The sequence below is a fragment of the Erithacus rubecula genome (assembly GCF_903797595.1).
Source record: "Erithacus rubecula genome assembly, contig: SUPER_Z_unloc_2, whole genome shotgun sequence".
Taxonomy (NCBI): domain Eukaryota; kingdom Metazoa; phylum Chordata; class Aves; order Passeriformes; family Muscicapidae; genus Erithacus; species Erithacus rubecula.
The window spans coordinates 7,353,109-7,371,978 of record NW_027635860.1 but is presented as its reverse complement, the minus strand read 5'-3'; the positions used below and the strand labels follow the sequence as shown (position 1 = coordinate 7,371,978).

General features: G+C 37.4%; 1 protein-coding gene across 1 annotated transcript in view; it reads left to right on the top strand.

Annotated features, from left to right (window-relative positions):
• NTRK2 (neurotrophic receptor tyrosine kinase 2) overlaps positions 1–18,870 on the top strand; it is a 197,202-nt gene that overhangs the window by 28,694 nt on the left and 149,638 nt on the right. Inside the window, exons 5-7 of the mRNA XM_079330943.1 lie at positions 1,887–2,041; positions 14,633–14,769; positions 17,663–17,795. Coding sequence (XP_079187069.1) covers positions 1,887–2,041; positions 14,633–14,769; positions 17,663–17,795 — 425 coding nt within the window. The remainder of the gene's footprint in view (positions 1–1,886; positions 2,042–14,632; positions 14,770–17,662; positions 17,796–18,870) is intronic.

The following is an 18,870-nucleotide window of genomic DNA, read 5'->3' as shown; positions in this document are numbered from 1 at the left end:
GAGGTTGTGATGAAGTGAGATAAACAGAAGTGAGATGAGGGAAATGAGAGAAAGAAAGTGATGGGATGAAAGGAGAGTCTGAAAGGAGGACAAGCAGTGATAAAATCTGTATAGTTGAATAAATCTAGTGATATAATAGCTGGAAGATCAGAAACAGGAGAGAAGGAAGAATGTTGGTAGATGAATCTAAGATATGAATGTTGCCATAAATAGCTTCTGAAGAGCTTCCCCTAAATCTGCCAAACAGGTATATTTGTCCTGTTAGTACTCTTGCAAATAAAAACTTAAATGGATGAGAAGTTTAGAATAAGGTGTAGTGGAGAGGGTAGTCACCAGGTATTACAGAGAAGGAGATGCCACCTTGAAAGGTTACTTCTAGAGCAAATGGACTGCAGCCATAAAATTAGAGCAAACAAGATAAAGAGTCGGAATTTTCTTTCTGTAGATCAGTTTTTTTTCACTCAAGTGTCTGTACAGGGTCATTATGCATCCAGCATCCTGCCAATGATGTGCCTAACTCCCTAGGTGACTTTAGCACAAAATAAAACACCAGAAGAAGACTGCTCAGCCACTGCTCAAGAGAAGTTTCTCTTTACCAGGAAGCCTTGGGGTGAAACAGAAGATGGAAGTAAATGTCACTGTTTTGAAAATGCATGTCATAGGCTTTGACCCAAGGAATCATCATGTTCATACTGTGTCTTGCACAAACAATTTTTGTTCATGCTGCATGTTGAAGTCCAGTGGATGCCTTCTGTGAATACAAATTGCTCATTCAGACACTTTTGATGATCCCTGCAGTTGTTTCTCCTCAAAGGACTTGAGATGGCTTTTGTGGGAATAGGTTATGGCTCTAACTAGGTGATTTTTTTCATTATTTGAACACTTCATGTCTTCAGGAGGCATTTATGAGCATAGATTCTGGAAAAAACTTGAGTTTCTGTGCATCAAAAATACCTGTGAAACTTTTTTAAGAATGATTGTTCTCCTGGTAATGAGATGCCTTAAACGGACACTTGTTCATCCACTTTATTGGCTCTCTTGTGCCAGTAGAAAGAAAAAAATACTGGTTACTGTTTATGTAGATATGTTTCTGTTCATATTTAGCATGCATGTAATTGCATTACACTGCTGTGTAGTTTTATTAAATTTTAAAACCAGAATTTGTTAAGTTTACTAACCTGTGGTTTAAATTCCCTGCAGGGTACCTAATCAATTTCTATTTCATGGCCATTTTTTCATTTAGTATTTCTTCATGACATTGCGTATGGTTTTACTGTGAGGTTTTTCTAGAGTGTTGTAGCAGATGAATTTAAAAGATTAAAAAATAATTTTTTTTGTGATTAAAGTTTGTTGGAGTATGTGTATAATCCAAGGCTGTTTATAAAGAATTTACCACCCCACAGCAGTAAACCATTTCTGAGGTAACTGAGTGGTGGCTCAGGTGTAGAAGAGATGAATCCCAATCTCCTCCTGATTTATGAAATAAAATGGAGCTTCTTGAGCAGCCATTCTCTACAGGCTCCTGATTTACACTGATGAATTGGAAATAGTAGCCAAATCCCCTGTGTGATCTCTCCTGCCTAAAATATTCTGGGTCCTCCGTGCATGCAGCTGCAGCACTTAATTCCCTACATGGAAACTGTTACCAGCTTGGCAGCTTTGGTGCACTGAGCGTACTTGGCAGCACTGAGCTTACCAAGGGTGCATACGTTATGCTTCTTAGTGAGAGGGTTCAACCTGCCTTCCTTAACCTTCCTAACTAACTTGTAGTTTCACCCAGCTGAATGCTTGGAGCCCCCCTGTCCCACTTTTTTTTTTTTTTTTCTTTTTTTTTAATATGCATTCTACATTTCACCTTCTAAATTAATTGGTATTTTTTCCTGTAGGATATTGGTGGACAATCCATTCAAGTGTTCCTGTGAAATCATGTGGATCAAGAAATTTCAAGCAACCAAGTTTTACACAGAAACTCAGGACTTATATTGCATAGATGACAACAATAGGAGGACAGCCTTGCTGGATATGAAGGTCCCAAACTGCGGTAATATTCTTTTTACATAAAACTACTGCTAAGTTATTGTGAGCCAGGAAAAAACAAACATGTTTTTTTATGAAGTGCTTCTCAGCATGACAACAATGCTCTAATGGAAAAGTTTTCAATGGAGCTATTAACCACTTGGTGGTCTTTCTCCTCACATGGAATGATTCTGGGAACTTCACAGAATCACAGAATATCCTGAGTTGGAAGGGATCCCTCAGGATCATGGAATCCAACTCCTGGCGCTGTGTACGACACCGTAAGAGTACACCATGTACCCAAGAACATTGTCCAAATGCCTTATGAATTCAGATAGGGTTGGTGCTGGGACCAGTTCCATGGAGAGCCTTTTCCAGTGCCCAGCTGCACTCCTGATAGTCAACCTAAACTCACCTTCATACCATTTCCTTGAGTTCTGTCATTGCTTAAAAGTGTGAAGAGATCAGTGCCTGCCCCTCTTCTTCCCCTTGTGAGGAAGCTGAAGACCCCAGTGAGGTCTCTCTTCAGTCTCTCCCAGGCCAAGGGACCTCAGCCACACCTCATATGGCTTCACTTCAAGGCCCTTCACCAGTTCATGTAAACCTGTTTGTTTTTTTCTTGATCCTTTAAGAATGTACCATTATTCAAGTGCAGGGAATCAGTATACTGACTGTAGATAGCACTCAAGTATTATATAGAATGCATGTGCCTTCGTTGAACTAAAAATTAGTGTTTCCAAGCTCAGTAGACATTCATAGCTCAATTTTACCTACTTGAATTTTTTTCAGGTATTTATAGTTAATGATGTCCTTATTTTCCTTCAAAAATACTAGTGTTAAGACCATAGGAAGAAAATTCACAACTGTGTGCTACTTGAGACAAATAAGCAGCAGCTCTGTTCTTCTTGCAAATAAAACTCTACTAAGTTCATTTTAAAGGCTATACAAAAGAGCTATATCAAACTTAGGTCTGTGGCATATTGTACCATATGTTTTTCAGGTATATGGGTCTAAAAAAAAAAAAAAAGAAAAAATTATATAACAATAAGGCCATCTCCTTACCTTTTTATATACAGTTTTGCTGCCTACATATTGTCCTGGGACAGCTGGGGAAAGGTTTCACTCACTAGCTGGAGATTTCTCCTCCTCTCTGTCTGAGGGGCAGGAATGGGGTGTTTCATGATGTCACATCTGCTGGACTCTGGAAGCAGAGTTGGAAACTGCAGCAGGCAAGCAGGAAGGAAGGAAAGGGATCAAGGGGATCCTCATGGGGGGCTGATTTGGATAAGAAAAGCTGCAAGTGAATGTGACCAGCAGGAGAAATTATACCTTTTCTCTTTCCTACTTTTCCCATTGAGTGTCCTTTTCTCCACTCTCTGTGTGGAGGATGTGAAATCCTCTGGTAGTAGCTGCCAGCAAAGAACAGCTATTGGGGGGACTGCTGCAGGACCAGCAAATGTAGCATTTAGCGTCAATAAAGTGTTTCGTGGCCTTGTATCACTGTTGATCTTGTGCCCAGTGTCCTTCTGGAGCCAGGTGTGGTGGTAGAAATGGTGTTTGTTAGTGTCTTGTGCATTTAAAAAACCCCATGTGTTCAGGGAGTCTTGTGAACTGCAGAGTTGGTCTTGTGTGCTTCATGATGTGATTCACCTGGAATGGGAGATAAAATACCTAGCTGAGCTAAATGGGCCCAACCTTCTGCTCCAGCTGGATGGACTAGAAGGTAGATTAATGTGCTGGGTGTAGAGAGGTCGGCTGTTGGACTGAGACCAATTATTGCAAAAGAGAAACTCCAGCGCATTTTGTAACATTCTTGGCTGGCACATCTAGAAGCTACCAGGTTGCTAGGATTTTCCTTTGAAAACTTTTGATGTTAAATACCCAGAATTAAACCTGTGAGGGATTAGTTCTTTCCCCTGATTTCTTAACCATCTGCAGCCAAACCAGGCTTGTCTTTGGGCCCTGGATGCTGTTTAGGTGCATATGTGTGTATACATGCGTGCATCCTGTGGGCATATCTTGACTAAAATACTTGTCATGACAAGGGAAGGTGGTACTTCCAACTACAAGAGGAAAAGGAGGAGGGAAGGTGAGCATATACAACATTTAGTCTGGAATTTGCACTATGTGTAATTTGCATATGGAAAACATGCATTGAAGATCTGAGTGGATGCCAGCAAATGCCTGCAAAACATTCATGTTAGTTACAGGGTCCAAATATCACCAAATTTTACATTATTTTTCCTCTCCTGTTTTTTCTATTCTTTTAGTAGCTATTTCCTCTCCATTTACTTTTTCAAAATGAACCAATGCAGGACATAGATTTTTAATAAAGATGACAACACATCCTTTTCCTAGACATAGAGTAGAGAATCCCTGGTGAAGAGCAATTACCATATTGGTGGGCTGTGTTCTGGAAGATATCTGAAAAATCCAATACATGGCTCTTGGTTTCAGTATCTTTGCAGATATTTTTTCTGTATTTTAAAGGGCAAGACTTAGTTTCAAAACAAAACCACTAATGAAGCTGTTATATTTCATTTCCAGAACCTTTTGAGAGGCTAGTATGTAGAACTGAAACAGAAAAGGAATTCAGTTTTTGACATATTGAATTTTTTTTCCTGTGAACTCTGATTTTTTTAGCTCCCTTTGATGTGAAGAGAAATATTTGAGCATGTATGTTTCTGCATTTTTTAAGTAAAACATTTTCTCTGCTTTTCTAATTTTCTCTGCTAATGAAATAGTTTCATCTCATCTCAATGTTGAATTAGTTTTTTTTTTTTTTTAATTTTTAAGCTACGCAAATGTGGACTTTTCTTTGTGTTACAGTCCTACTACTTCATAGTGTTACAGTAAGAGGCCTATACAGTATGTGATAAATTGTTTGATAATAGGATGTCTTTCTACTGTGTGCTGTAAATAATTTTTTGCTGAGGAGTAGGTAGAGGCCAATGTGATTTCTTGATCATAAGGCTTTGGTTTGTAGGTAATTGAGGAGAAAATTAGCAAATTTCTGTGTTAGTTTGCTAACTGTTTGTACAGTGGAAGTGTTCAATAATGTGCTGATTAAAGATTGCTATTTAGATGCCTTCAACTTTGTGATTTGTTTTCTTAAAGTTTAAAGTCAGGTATGCTCACTGTCTAGAAGATCCTTTCCAGCTGCAATATTAAAAGTGTCCATCCATAATTATTTTTCCATCTGCATTTAAAATGTATGTAGATATGATGAAAACTGTCAAATTCTTCTAGGTTTTAGGATCACATGTAATTAGTGTGTCAAAGATTTTCAAGTTGCATCTGCCACAGTAGAAGAGCCTTTTATGTAGGTTCTGTCATTTTCAGAGCATTTGCCAGTTGTCTGTACAGCATGGACAACACCACCACCTGGGACATCTCCTTTTGTTTCCATCTGATAAATAGCATTAGAAAATCAATAAAGACAACTAAAGGAGTAAGCACTTAATTCTTATTAATGCCTCTAAGTTCTAGTGGCTATTACCACCAGTGTCTTAAGTCCCTGGAAGCCAAGCATGTTCTGGGTAAGGTAACTCAAAAGACTATCAGTCTGCAGATGACCTGGAACTCACTGAATGCCAGGGAGGCAGGACCACATCCTTGGGAGTGGTTGCTGATGTGTTGCATGCTCCCTCTGGTAGAGATTCAGTTACTGAGCTGTTATTGATTTCAGTGATACTGAAGGAAATCTTTTTATCTTCTGGGGCTTTGGGAAAAGGTGTGACTTCTACAGCTGTCTCTGAAGTGCAGATTTTGTATTGCTTTGCATCTCAGTCTGTTTAATAGCATTTTGCCTTATCTGGCCAATTTAGTTTTTTTTTTATGGAGATGTGATGTTGAATATATCTCTGTTTTGCTTACTGTACCATCTTTGGATGCTTTTTTGTCATATACAGTTTCTTTATGTACTTTCTTTCTTGTCACTGGTCACGTATGCTAGCTACAATCCACTGAACAATGTTGCAGATCAGTTTCCTGTGCTAATTTTCTTTACATGTCACTAAGGTATATTCAGACTGTATCTGCTTACATCTGTAGCTGGTCAGAAGAACTGTTGTCTGGTCTAAGAGCTATGGGATTTAATGAATGCTCACATTTTTTGCCTGTCTCTTCTCCTGCACACCAAGTACTGTGATGTTGCTCTTAGTGTGTAGTAAGATACTTGTGTATTACTGAAACAATTTTAGAAGTCGTTGTAATGCAGAATTTCAAGCTAAAGTAACTGCTTGCCCATTTTTGCTTGTTGGGAAAACCCATGATTTTTAACAGGCAATTGCTCAGATGACTGAAAATGGGCTGGAACTGAGTCTAGCTTCATTTAAGCCTGTTTCTGGTGATTTTGGTTTTTGTGCTAGAGGTAAATAGCTAAATGGTAATAAGAGACTGGAGGCAGGTGGTTATAAATTCTAAGGAGGAAAAAAGGCAATCTGAAGGACTGACACATTTGTTTCTTTGAATTTACAGAAAAGATTTGTAGTATTACTGAGCCGATAAAATAAGCATTAGATCTTAGGCAATCACAGTACAATGCAGACTAAAACCACAAGCAAAGGCATAATCCAGTGGGTGTTGACATTCTTTTCCACTATCAGCCAGATTTCACTGATAAGACTGTTAGAACAAGAATATTATAGGCAGAACTGAGTTTAAAAACAGACTTAAATGTTCTCAGTGTTTACGTTTCAGAATATTCATGGATTCCCTAGCCTGTGTTGTTTATTTTGGCACAAGAACTAGATGTGGTGCATGATGTGTGGTGGCAAACTGTTCTTATTTTCTCTGTAAGAGTTTTAATTCTTATCGGTTATCATGGGCTATGTGAAAAACTTCATTTTTTGTGAGACTTTGACAGTAATGGGATTTCACTGTTGCTCTCAAGATGGGTTAAAAATTCCCAGACTTAATTAAAATAATTTTCTGGCTTTTAAGTGGAAATAACAGAAATTTAAGGAGTTTGAAAATGCAATAGGAATCTCATTTTCAAGGATATGTATATAACTCTTCTGAGTACATGACATTTATCTATCTGTGAATCAAACATCAACTTGCATACAAATGTTTAGAAATTACTATCTACATAAATCAGGGATTGTGAATGATGAGAGCTAAGCCACATGTGGCATATGTGAATGTCTCATATTAAAAAAATTGCAGATTTTTGTTTGAAAATTGTGATTCTAGTTCTGCTTTAATGACAATGAAGGAGATTTGTAATGCAAAGTAGATTAGAAATAGAAGGAAGTAAAGCATTATCCAAGTGAAAGAAGTGTCTCTGAACTCATGACAATTGCAGGTTTACAGAGGTACTCCCTGTGCCTGACTTGGCATGTCTGTGTAAGTGTGGAATACTGATCTGCTAATGAGAAGAACTCTTTTGACTCTCTTCTGGTGTTATTCTTACTTTGCTCTGTCGAGGTGAAGACTGGTGTTTAGATACCTCTATCCTGAAGTCTAAAGAAAGGGCTGTTTCCTTTAGAAGGAGAATCCTTTCTTCAAGGCAACCCTTCAGTAATATACTTGGTGTATGGTATACTTGGTACCAAAAGTGAAACCCATGATTTTACTTTTTTATGTTATCTGAAAATGTTCCTGTTTCAGAATCACATGCTTATCATGTTGCAACATTAGTCAGGTCAGCATTATTTGGGGTATTTTCTGGACACACATTAAATTCTGCAGCAATACAGGAGTTGCAACTGCATTACATACACTTAGTGAATAAGAAGCCATTTGTTAGAGGTTTGCACAAACTGATTTGGGCCTCACAAACTTCAAAGGCTGTTTAAATCTCAGTTCTTCTGTTAAGCTTGTGGCCGACATATTCAACCTAATGGAACTACCTGTCTTTGATTTCTTTTGAAAGCTATTGTGGATCAACTGAAGCTTAATGCCATGTTAGAACAATTTCTCCAGATGCAATTTAATTTCCTTAGCCATTCAGAAAACATGCTTGGATACATTCATGGTACTGCTAGCAAGGGAATTGTGGATAAGGTTGATAGCTTCTATAAAAACACTTAATCTCAAAATTCTTGCAGACCAAGTGTTTATATTATTACTGGGGACCAGGTAAAAACAAAAATGCAAGATCCTATTTTATCCAGCACCTTCCTATTAGAATCCAGACTACACCTAGGGGTCTTAAAAGAAAACTCCTGGGAAGAAGTTAGAAGATGATGTAAATCTTGATTTAAGCCCTTCATCTGGTTTGAAATATCAGCAGTAACCTTCAGAGCTTCTGTAGAGGTTGACTGCAGATGACAGCTTGGTGTCCAAATGAATTTGTGCGGGTGCACATCTGCTGGTGGTTTTTGGCTGCGTGCATGATGGCATTTGAATCCCTGGATGGCGTGACAGTTCTTGTCACTGTGGTTGTGAAGATGAGTTAGCAAGTCTTATGGTCTTTGCTGTGGCATGTGCTGGTTCTATGTAAAAAAGTTTGCTTCTAGTGAAAATTTTAGTTAAGAATGGAGTGACGGAGTGTTTAAAGGCAAAGTAAGAGTGCATTTGATCTGGAACAGCATAATTTAAATTAGACTCATCATCTTCTGGTAGAGACTGTACTTGATTTCTGTTAAGGTTCCCAGTTGAAAATGGCAATTAGGCATGCTATGAGAGGAAGGGGATTTCATTTAGTATTTTAAAATGCTTGGGAAGCTCAGTGAGATGCCATATCTTTCATTCTGCTTCCTGACAGAAGCACTTTCTGCCAGACCTGCTCAAAGTACCACTGGTACATTTGGTCATTGTGGAAAACCCCATCAATATTTGCTGTGCCACATGGCAAGCATATGTCTATTCTGTGGTGATTCAGTGCTTTATTCAATGGCTATATATTCTCATGAAGATTTGAAGAAATTTTGATCCAGGGCAGGTTTTTTAAATTTGCATTCACACAGTAAACAGAGTATGGAAATCTGGGGAAATGAGATTCATTTTCATCTTTTTCTCTTATACCTCTAAGATTACCTCCTTTACTTTCCATTTTAACCCATTGGAAATTTCAAGTTTTGTTCTTCATGATGACAAAATCCTAGCAAAGTGATGGAGGTTAATATTGAAATGAAGACTGGAGATCTTCAGAAAATAAAATGGAGATGGGATCTTTGGGCTCCAGAAGATAAATGAAAGATGAAATATTGTTTTAAATGTTCTTTTCCCCCCTGCTGATTCTGTATATTATTTGCCTAACATATTTTTTTAATCTTCATTAACTATGTCTGTGCTTGTCATCTTGTTACAACATCTCTGAGATTTCTGAAATTTTCTGTACAGGTCATTTTGATTCTGTGGTTGTGATAGAACAGGAAATGGGAAACAATTGCTTGTGTTTCTTCCATTCATGCTTTGCATGTAAATTTTTGGGGTATCCTTTTTATAGCCCTTTGAAGATGCAGCCTGGTTGGAAATCTGGCTCAGAGCTTGTTGACTGCAGGCTTTTGTTAAGTGAAACTCAAGAGGTGAATCACATCCAACAGCTCTTATCTTTATAGCTAGAATTACTAGAAAGTTTCTCACTGTGAAAACTGGGGGGGGGAGGGGGGGGGCTAACCCTTGAAAGCACACAGGAAAAACCTCTGGAATTTGTAAATATTACTTGCTTTTCAAACAAGGCACAATTCCAATAGAATGATACAAGGAATATTGTATCATCATATCCTGTTTTCCTTACATTGAAACCAGTTTTGAGTCAGTAAGACCTCTGGAATTTGCAGATCCGTGTGAAAGTTTATGACGAATTACATTGCCAACAATCCTGTTTTCAGGCTCCAGACAGTACAAGTAGTGGTTGTTACCAGGCTGTACTGTAGTGATGAAATTAGTTGCATGTATTGGAACCTTATGTGAGGAAAGTAGATTGATTTTAATGAATGTGCCCTAGGAATTGCAGTGGATATTTTATAAATCAGTGGTCCTGGTAGGCTGCCTTGAAGAACAGTTCAGTGTGATAGGTGGTTGCTGCCTCAGTATTATTTTAATCATCCTGTGTCTGATATATGTATTTTTAAAATGGTTAAGGATTCCAGGTGAGGATTAAAATTACCTGGTTAAAAATCAGATGCAGAAAAAATGGTCACTTTTTTTGTGGTAGCTTCTTGTTCTTATCACACAACAAATTGACCTCCAAAAGCATGCCAAGCAAAAATGAGATGACATGGACCACATTGAAAACCATTAGTGATACTCTGTCAGATCTAGACTCCTGGGAGTTTGTTGAGAGGCCAGTGAAAATCAGGGGCTTAGTTTGCAAAGGATGGCATAAATGAATGCAATATTGAATTTACAGTATTCTCTCAGGTACTACTTTTTTTGTAATGTAATTTCTTAGGTATTTGTGAGGCTAATTGACCATATTAAGAGAATTTTTGAAAGTTTTTGAGCAACTGAAAAAATCCTAGATATCAGCAGGTGAAAGCAGAAGCAGAAAAAGTGAATCTGGTATTAGTTTCGTAAAAATTTTTTTAACTGCAGATAGTAAAACAGTATCTTTGGTGTAATGGTGGATCTGCTTCTTCTAGCTTAAGACCACCTTCTTTTAAATGTTCCTTTAGTATCCTGGTTAAAATTCTTGATGCTAAGAGTTGAGTTACAGATTAGTTTTTATTTCTCTATTAGATCATATCCTTCCTTTGACATATAGAGACAGTCTGGCTCTAGGAAGGCCAGTTCAAGTTTTCTGTAGAAAGTAATAAGCATGAAGACTTGGAAAGCCCTCCAGGAATACAGGCACATTCATTTTCTTCATTGCCATTGACAGTTGTGTAGCCAAATGTGGTAGTAATCTTTGAAAATGGCATCCAAAGTGTTTGGTTTTGTGGCTGCTGAAGTCCCAGCTATGCACAGGGAAGATGTGAGTCATTCCTTAGTGATGCTTGACAGTTTCACTGCCTGATGGCTTCAGGCCATCCTTCTGTGCTAATGATGGTCTGTGAAGGTAAATGCCCCTCCTTCATCAAGCCCTACTCTAAGGAGTGTTTGTTTCTCCTAAAGCATGAGATGATATTTGGAGAGACTCAGCTGACATAAATGAGTTCCTCCTGCTTGTCTCTAGTTCTGTCTAGTTGTACTGGGGTAAAGGAAGTGACTGCTTATTCTAATCCAGAGCTGGCTATTCCTGAAAATAAAGTGTAATCATGCTGAATATGAGAAAATACATTCTGTATGAGGTGAAAGCATTCAGCTATTATGCACCGGTGCATAATGGAAACACATGGATTTTGGTATATGATTTCATCTATCAAAGTGTGTTACTCTCTGCATTACAGTTTAAAGTTCTCAGTTACAGATTCCATCCTCCCATTTTTGCAGAGATTGTAAAGCTTTGAATAGATTATTAAAAAATAGATGAAAAACAAAATTAAGGTGGTCTTAAAAAGTGAGAAATTCCAGAACTCATAGAAGAGAGTGGATCTACATAAGAAGGTTAAGGCCAAGAATACAGCAAACTTGAAAAATCAATCAAATTACCCAGCAGGGTTAATGCTGATATCTAGTGTTATAATAATTAGTTGTATCAAAGTTTGGAACAGAAATTGTGTTTTGGGCTTTGAGGCATGGAGTAATCTGTCTGACAGACACCAAGATGAAACTTGTGGAAAGATGATGGCATGTCTACCTTGTACAGGCCCTTATGGTACAGTCTAATCTTACTATGCTGGCAGTACACAAAATTGTTTGAGTACACTATCTGATAGTTTGTATCAACTGTTGCTTACAAACTCCTTTAAAATGTACATCCCTGTCAACAGAAGTGATATCTAAAACACTGTATTAACGAAATTAACTTGGGAATAAAGGCAGAGTGTGGTTGGGTATCTCTGGAGTTCTATAAGAGTCAAAGTGTTACTGGCCACTATAAATGCCAAGTCTCAAAACTATACTGGGCATACAAAATGGGCATTTGTGTATGTTAAGGTCCATTGTGGTTTTAAAATACACAGTTATTTTCCAGGACAGGTTTTGCTGCTTATTGCTTTTTTTTTTTTCCTTTTGCTTATTATTTTGCTGCCACTGCTTTGCTGGTAAAGCAGTGTATCACACATCTAGATGAGGTGTTATGTAACTACCTTGCTTTTCCCAAACAGTGCCACGTCTCAACTAGTGTGGATGATGCTGTGGAGCAGTCTGGGTGCCACTGGAAATAAAAACAAAATTAGCCTGAAGTTATAGTACACTATCTCAATATATATAACCAGGAAAAATTAATCCCAAGACAGTTCTTGTGTTTTCCATCCATCTTATGACTGGGAAAAAGAGTGAAAGAAAACACACACAATAATGTGATTTCTAGTCTATCATAACTCTAATTCCATTCCATTCCATTCCATTCCATTCCATTCCATTCCATTCCATTCCATTCCATTCCATTCCATTCCATTCCATTTGTATATTTTTAGATGCAGGGGCCTTGCAACTGGTTTTTAGTGTGACTTTATGATCCTAGAGAATAATAAGCACTATTATTTTATAGCCTTCTGTAAGGATGCAGCATGACGTAGCTGTTTCCATTAGACACATAACACCAACATGACATGTGCACATTTCTACAAATAAACAGAGGTAGATCTAGTTCTGGGTGGGAACCAGAGCCAGTACAGAGGAATTAAACTTCAGTTGCTTATCCTATAAATAAACACATTGCAGGAGAAGTTGTCTCAAAACTTAACAGCTATTTAAAGGAGAGCTCTGAGGGACAAAAGTTGTTTTTATTTCTGCTTGCATGAGAGGTTTCACATGAAATGATGTGTTAGTAGAAACTGTGCCAATTTGCACAATGAAATGCTAATCTATCATGTAGACCTCTTCCCAAGTGGTTGGGTTAAGAAGAGTGGGGACCTTTATTCTCTTTGCATGTTCAGGTCTGGCAAGAGTAATTGGAAAAGTATTTAGAGGTGTTGTGGAAGTATAACTTTATAAAGCAAATTATCTCATTACTTCTCCCCTTGTTCCTAACTAGCATAATTAATATCCAAATGTTCCCTGAGATTAGTTTTATTTCCTGCTCAGCTAGTTGACAGACACTGGTGAGATCTGAATTCACAGCAGGCTAGAGCAGATGGCTACCTTCGCTAACAGATTACTGCATCAAGGCATACAAACTCTCCAGGTCTGTCTCAATAAACTTCAACACATGATTTATAAAGTGAACATAATAGAAGAAATCCATGATGCCTGTAATGGGAATCATATTACCACACTACTTAAAACACTGTGAGAATTGCCTGAGCAGTTATTGTATACTTGGGCTGATCTTCAAATCTTATTAGGCAGGAAAACATTGTCTGGAAAATTATTCATCCTCTTTTCTATATTGCTTCCACTCCGTTATTTTTTATTGAACTAATTTAAGGGAGATTTCCAATACATCTAGCTTCTGTTTAACCTCCAGCAAACATATGAATGTGTTCACAGTGATTTGATGGTTATTTATTTGTTGTGGATCTTTTACATAAAGAAAAATGTTTCTACTAAACTTCTATACCACCAACTTCATGATAAAACTGCTGTACTATCAACTAAAAAATACAACCAGAGTTGTTGTTTCAGAAAAAGACAAGTCATTGCAAAGTCACACTTAAATGTCCTGTGCAGCAGATAAGCTTGATTATTTGAGATGATAAATTGCAAGTAAAATTTGCCAAGACCAGTTGCTGTGAAATGCCTCATAAAGGAGAGCTAGACTCTTTAGAGTGTAGTAGCTTCAAATGATGACCTATCTTTTGAGATAGATTTTATTTCTAGAATAGTGCATAATTATTTGCTACATAAGTAAATATAAAATGTGAGTTCCTCTGTGCCTGAAATCTACTGATATTGCCAGTATTATTTTGAAGAGGGAAATTCTATAATTCTTAGTGTTTTTTGTAAACATTCAGCATAAATTTATTCTCTGGGAAGTTCGCACTGCTTTGGATGCCTTAGAACGAAGCACAGAGTGATTTATAGCTCTGTAACATGGAGGAGGACTCCTAGTACTTGTAAAACCTGGTCTTGCTTCCTGATGAGCACTACCATCTCACTGCTTTTCTGCTTTCCTGAGGGCAATAGAAGAATCAGTTGAGGTGCCTTGAGTAGAGCTCTGTGCAATTGCTATCCCTCTCTTCTATCCTTTCCCAGCTCTAGTTCAATCTGTTAAGTTCTCTGCTGGCTCTCTTTGAGCTTAAGATCTAGGTTTTGCCTGCTCTCTCTGAGCTAAGTCTCTGTATGAGAGAGAGGGCTGCAACCTCTTGAGAGATACTGGGAGCTAATAGGATTTTTCTGTTAGTTTTGTGGAGAAAAGTGGAAATATCACAATGTTAGTGGAACCTAGAGGTTGCTTTGTAGCTGTTTTGAAGAGACAGATACAATTTCCAGTTTTAAAGAGTAAAGGAAGAGGGTTTTTTTCTCATTTTGAATTAAAAAACTGAAGTTGAGATAATTTCTGTTTGTGTACCTGACATATATTCATATATAAGTAATTAGTTAATGTATTTCCACATGCAGTAATGTTTTCTTAGGATGTGAAGCAGAGGAGGTGCAGAAAATACATAGCAGCTACATGGTGTCTATACTGTCAAATACAAGTACATGTTGGGTTATTGTGCTGTTGTTTCTATCACAGACTTGCCCTCAGCAAACTTAAGCAATTACAACATCACTGTGGTGGAAGGAAAGAGCATCACCTTGTACTGTGATACTACTGGCGGGCCACCCCCAAATGTGTCCTGGGTGGTAACTAACCTTGTTTCAAACCATGAGGTAAGGTTTATATTCAAACATGTGACAATTCAGGTGATACCTGCTGAAGGATGGAATGAAGGTGCATGTCCAGTTCTAGCTAGCTATTAAGAGACAAAATAGAAACTTAATGTTGGAATTACATTTATCTTCCAGTTACTTTTAATCCAGGGAGACTATGGGAGTTCTTTTGGGGAATGGCAGTCATTTGTTTCTCAAGATTCTCATTTGCACTCTGGTTTTTTGAATGTAAATAAGAGTAATGTAAACTTTTGGAAGTAACGTGAATTGGAATACAGAAACACAAGGCTTTCTTACTATCACTGACACAGAGAGTAAATTCAATTTATATGGATTATGAAAAAGATTGTGATTTTATTATATTTTCATTTTATAATTTGGTGTGTTGGAATTTAGTTGTAAATATTTTGTTGCTTGTTTAATTTTTCTTTAACACACTTAGCAACAAAAAAACCCCTTGAAATTGAAGATTTTACTTAAAAGACTGTCAGATTGGTTTTGCTCTGGTTTGTTTTTTTAAAGATGTATCATTGTCTTTCCTTATTAAAATCATCTAGGTGGGGTAATTAAGTTTTCTGGGTTCTTTATATTTTTGTTTTTGTGGATTGTATGCTGCTTAAGTCCTTTCTGATGGAAATATTGAAAAAGGAGGGTCATATAAGCAGCTGCTGACCTCATAAATTGCTATCATTTCACAATAGGAAAGACCCACGTTTATTACAATTTTATGGTATTTGCTTTCCTATATTCATGATGTTGCACACTGCCTAAAGCTTCTTGGTCTGTACAAGGTGTAGGAAGTACTCTCCAAAACTCTTCCTGCAGTGAGGAGGAGACAGGACCTCTTGGGTCTCACAGTTTTTATATTTTCTTTCTGAAGTTCATTATATCAGGCTTGTATAGAATTTAAGTACTCTATCTTTTATTCCAGTTTTCATAAGTAAAGAGCTCTGCAGAGCTCTAGTTGTATTTTTAAAATTTTCTCCAATCTATAAACATCCCCAAAGGCATCAAGGCATCAGTCATCATTGAGAACAAGAAATTAAAACAGTTTGGGGAACCTCTGCCAAGTAGTGCTCTTTTTAAAATTTTTTGAAAAATTTCAATTCTAGGAGCCAAAATAAATGTGGGACTTTGTTCAAAAAGTGAGATCACCTATCTTTTTTAACCCTCCTATCTTTGAAATGCCATGGTCAGTTTGCTTCAAGTTTTCCATGAGTATTCCATGCTGGCATAAGTTCATCATGCTATTGTAGAGGTGCTTACAATACAGGCTGGAGCACATGGAACACAGCAGTCTTTCCAGTAGCAGAAGAGCATGAGCCTTTCAGACCTTATTTGCCATTCCCAGCTATCCTTTTCTATGAGTTGCTTTTGGTTTCTTTTCTTTCACTTCCATATCTCAGTTCTGCCTTCATTTTCTTCATCTTGTATCCTTATTTTCACTGTTTTCTCTCACCTGTTTTAAAAAAGGGTTAAGGTTAAAACTAGGCTCTGGTGTTGCAAAACTAACCTTTATGTCCTGAGTTTCTGTGTTGATGGAGAGCTTGACTGATGTTCAGATTTTTCCTCCTGCGGATTTCAGCCCTGAGTCTGTGTTTCAGCCCCTCTGCTTTCAGTCCAGCTCTGAGCAGTGCTAAGCTCTGAGAATTGCAAAATAGGAAAATATGTGAAGGGGTGTTTTCTTTTCCACCTGCCTCCTCTGTCACACTGAGATCGAAGGGACATCGAACTCAAGTATGGTTAGGTGGTCATCTCAAGGTTCAAAATTCTGTTTACACAGGACTCTATGCAGGAGTGTTCCCACATATTCCTATTTACTGCCACCTAAAGTTGTTGTGGTTTTACAATTATAGTGGGTTACTTGCTTCTGTTGTCTGTAACACTCACAGTGTACCTCAGAAGTAGTGTTAAAAATTATCATAATTATTATTCATTTTTTGAGTGTGATTTTGTTCCTTTCCAATTTAACAAAATAATCTAACTCTTTATGAAAAATTCAACTATGGAAATAATAATTGGAGAGCATATGAAGGGCCTGATTTATTAAATAAGAGTAACAATTAGCTTTGCTAATGCTTTTTTTGTGGGGGGGGTGTAATTCAGCCATATTTACTTGACCAGTGTAACATAGCTGCACAGTCAGTATGTCATTTAAGGCTGTAGATAGACACCTATCTTTCCAAATATCATAAGAATCAAAATTAAAAAAAAAAAAAAATTACCTTAATTTGCTTGTTCTTAAAAGAATATAAAAGAGTACTTAGGCAAAAGATTAAGTAGCAGAAGGTATACAGTTTCTTGTGGAAGGTTTCCTGAGAAAATAAAACTTTCAAGAGAAATTTGGTTAAGAAGGAGATAGAAAACAAGATACAGTAGGCCTCAGAAGGCAGCTATGGAAGAGACGTCAAGCATAAATTTAAAGGTTAGAGAGAAATGGATGAGTAAAGCAAGGATTGAACAGAATATCAGTAAGAAGAAAATGTTCTAGAGAACAGGCAGAGATAAACCACAGAAATCAGTCATGAAGTACGAGAGAGGGATGAACAAGGGTATATGATTAGAGAAAAAAGCATTTATGTAGAGGGGATAAAGTGGTAAAACAAAGGCACAGACTGAAAGTGACAGGGAAGAAACATGGTTGAGAGCAATGTTTGTAGCAGGACTTTGCAGCTTTGAATCCACTGCCAGTGACACTGTTAGAATTGGTTCTGTATGTGTTTTATGTCTGTTTGGATAAGACTCTGAAATAAGACTTTGATTAATTGTGGACAGATACAGCTAAAAGGAAGGGAAATGAAAAATTCCATTCAGCTGTGGCCTGTTATTCCCTCCCTCTTCTTTGTTCTTAATGGTGTGGTTGACACATACATGTTTTTCTTATCATTTTTAGAGTGATACAAATAAGAACCCTGCCTCTCTCACCATCAAGAATGTTTCATCAATGGACAGTGGACTGGAGATTTCCTGTGTAGCAGAGAACATTGTGGGAGAAGACCAAGTCTCTGCTGAGCTTACAGTATTCTGTACGTATGTGGGCCTCCAGACAGACCTGGAGGCCAAACTGCATTGGCAGGAGCCAATGGGTTTTGGGTGTTTTTTGGACTGTCAGGCTGTTGAAATGAAAACCATTAAGGAGTGTGAACTGTCTACTGCAGTTAATGCTAGGAATGCTAGGCCCAGTCAGCCATTGCTGCATTTATTTTTTTTCAGCTCTGTATTATGCAAAAAATGTATTTCTGACTGCTTTGTCTTCCAGTTAAAAGAATCTGTAAGTAAAGGTCTGAAATCATGAATACTGAATGGCACTGTCAGTGTGGGAAGGTTTGTAATGGTGTGTTTTTTCATGCAGCGTCTTAGGAATTGCAAAATGTGAATGCATCAAAAGGCTGGTAGAATTATACTACCATGATATACTACACCACACGTTTTAAGTTCTTACTACCTAAAACTACAACTGCTTTATTCAATGTTTGCATGGCCAGATGTAAATCTATTTGTCATAGGTTTGAATAGCACATTTATTTCTCAGGGCCAAGGAAGGGAGAAGGTGCATATAGTGCAGAGAAGCACTGGTTTCTTAGATCTAAGCTCCAGGCTGAATTAATTTTACATGAACTATACAGCATGTTTTCACAAGTTAAAACCCTCTGTTTAATTGAAGATGGGAATGGAACACTTCGTAGATGGCAAAATTTGCTCAGCACGTGCTTAGACAGAGTAAACCAGAAAAAAAACACTATGGATGTAAGTTTGTAGGTTGAAACTGGATATGTAATAACTATGGGAATGAACATAAACTAGCAATGTTTGAAGAGTGTAAATGAGATTCTGAGTTTGGCACTGTTATAAGTGATAAAAGGGAATGTAACTAGAAGAGATTGGATGTAGTTAAGAATAAATATAAATGAAAATAATGGGCAAGGTGTTGGAATAATCTCTTGAGGGAAACAGAAGAGGTCTGTAAACTTGAGGCATTTATCAGGTTTGAACAAGGATGAGAATATGTGTAGTAGAGAGTTATTTTTCCCTGACAGAAGAATCTAGAGAATTAAATAATCTGTTTTGTCTTTGATTCTGTTAAGAAAATAATCTGTAAAT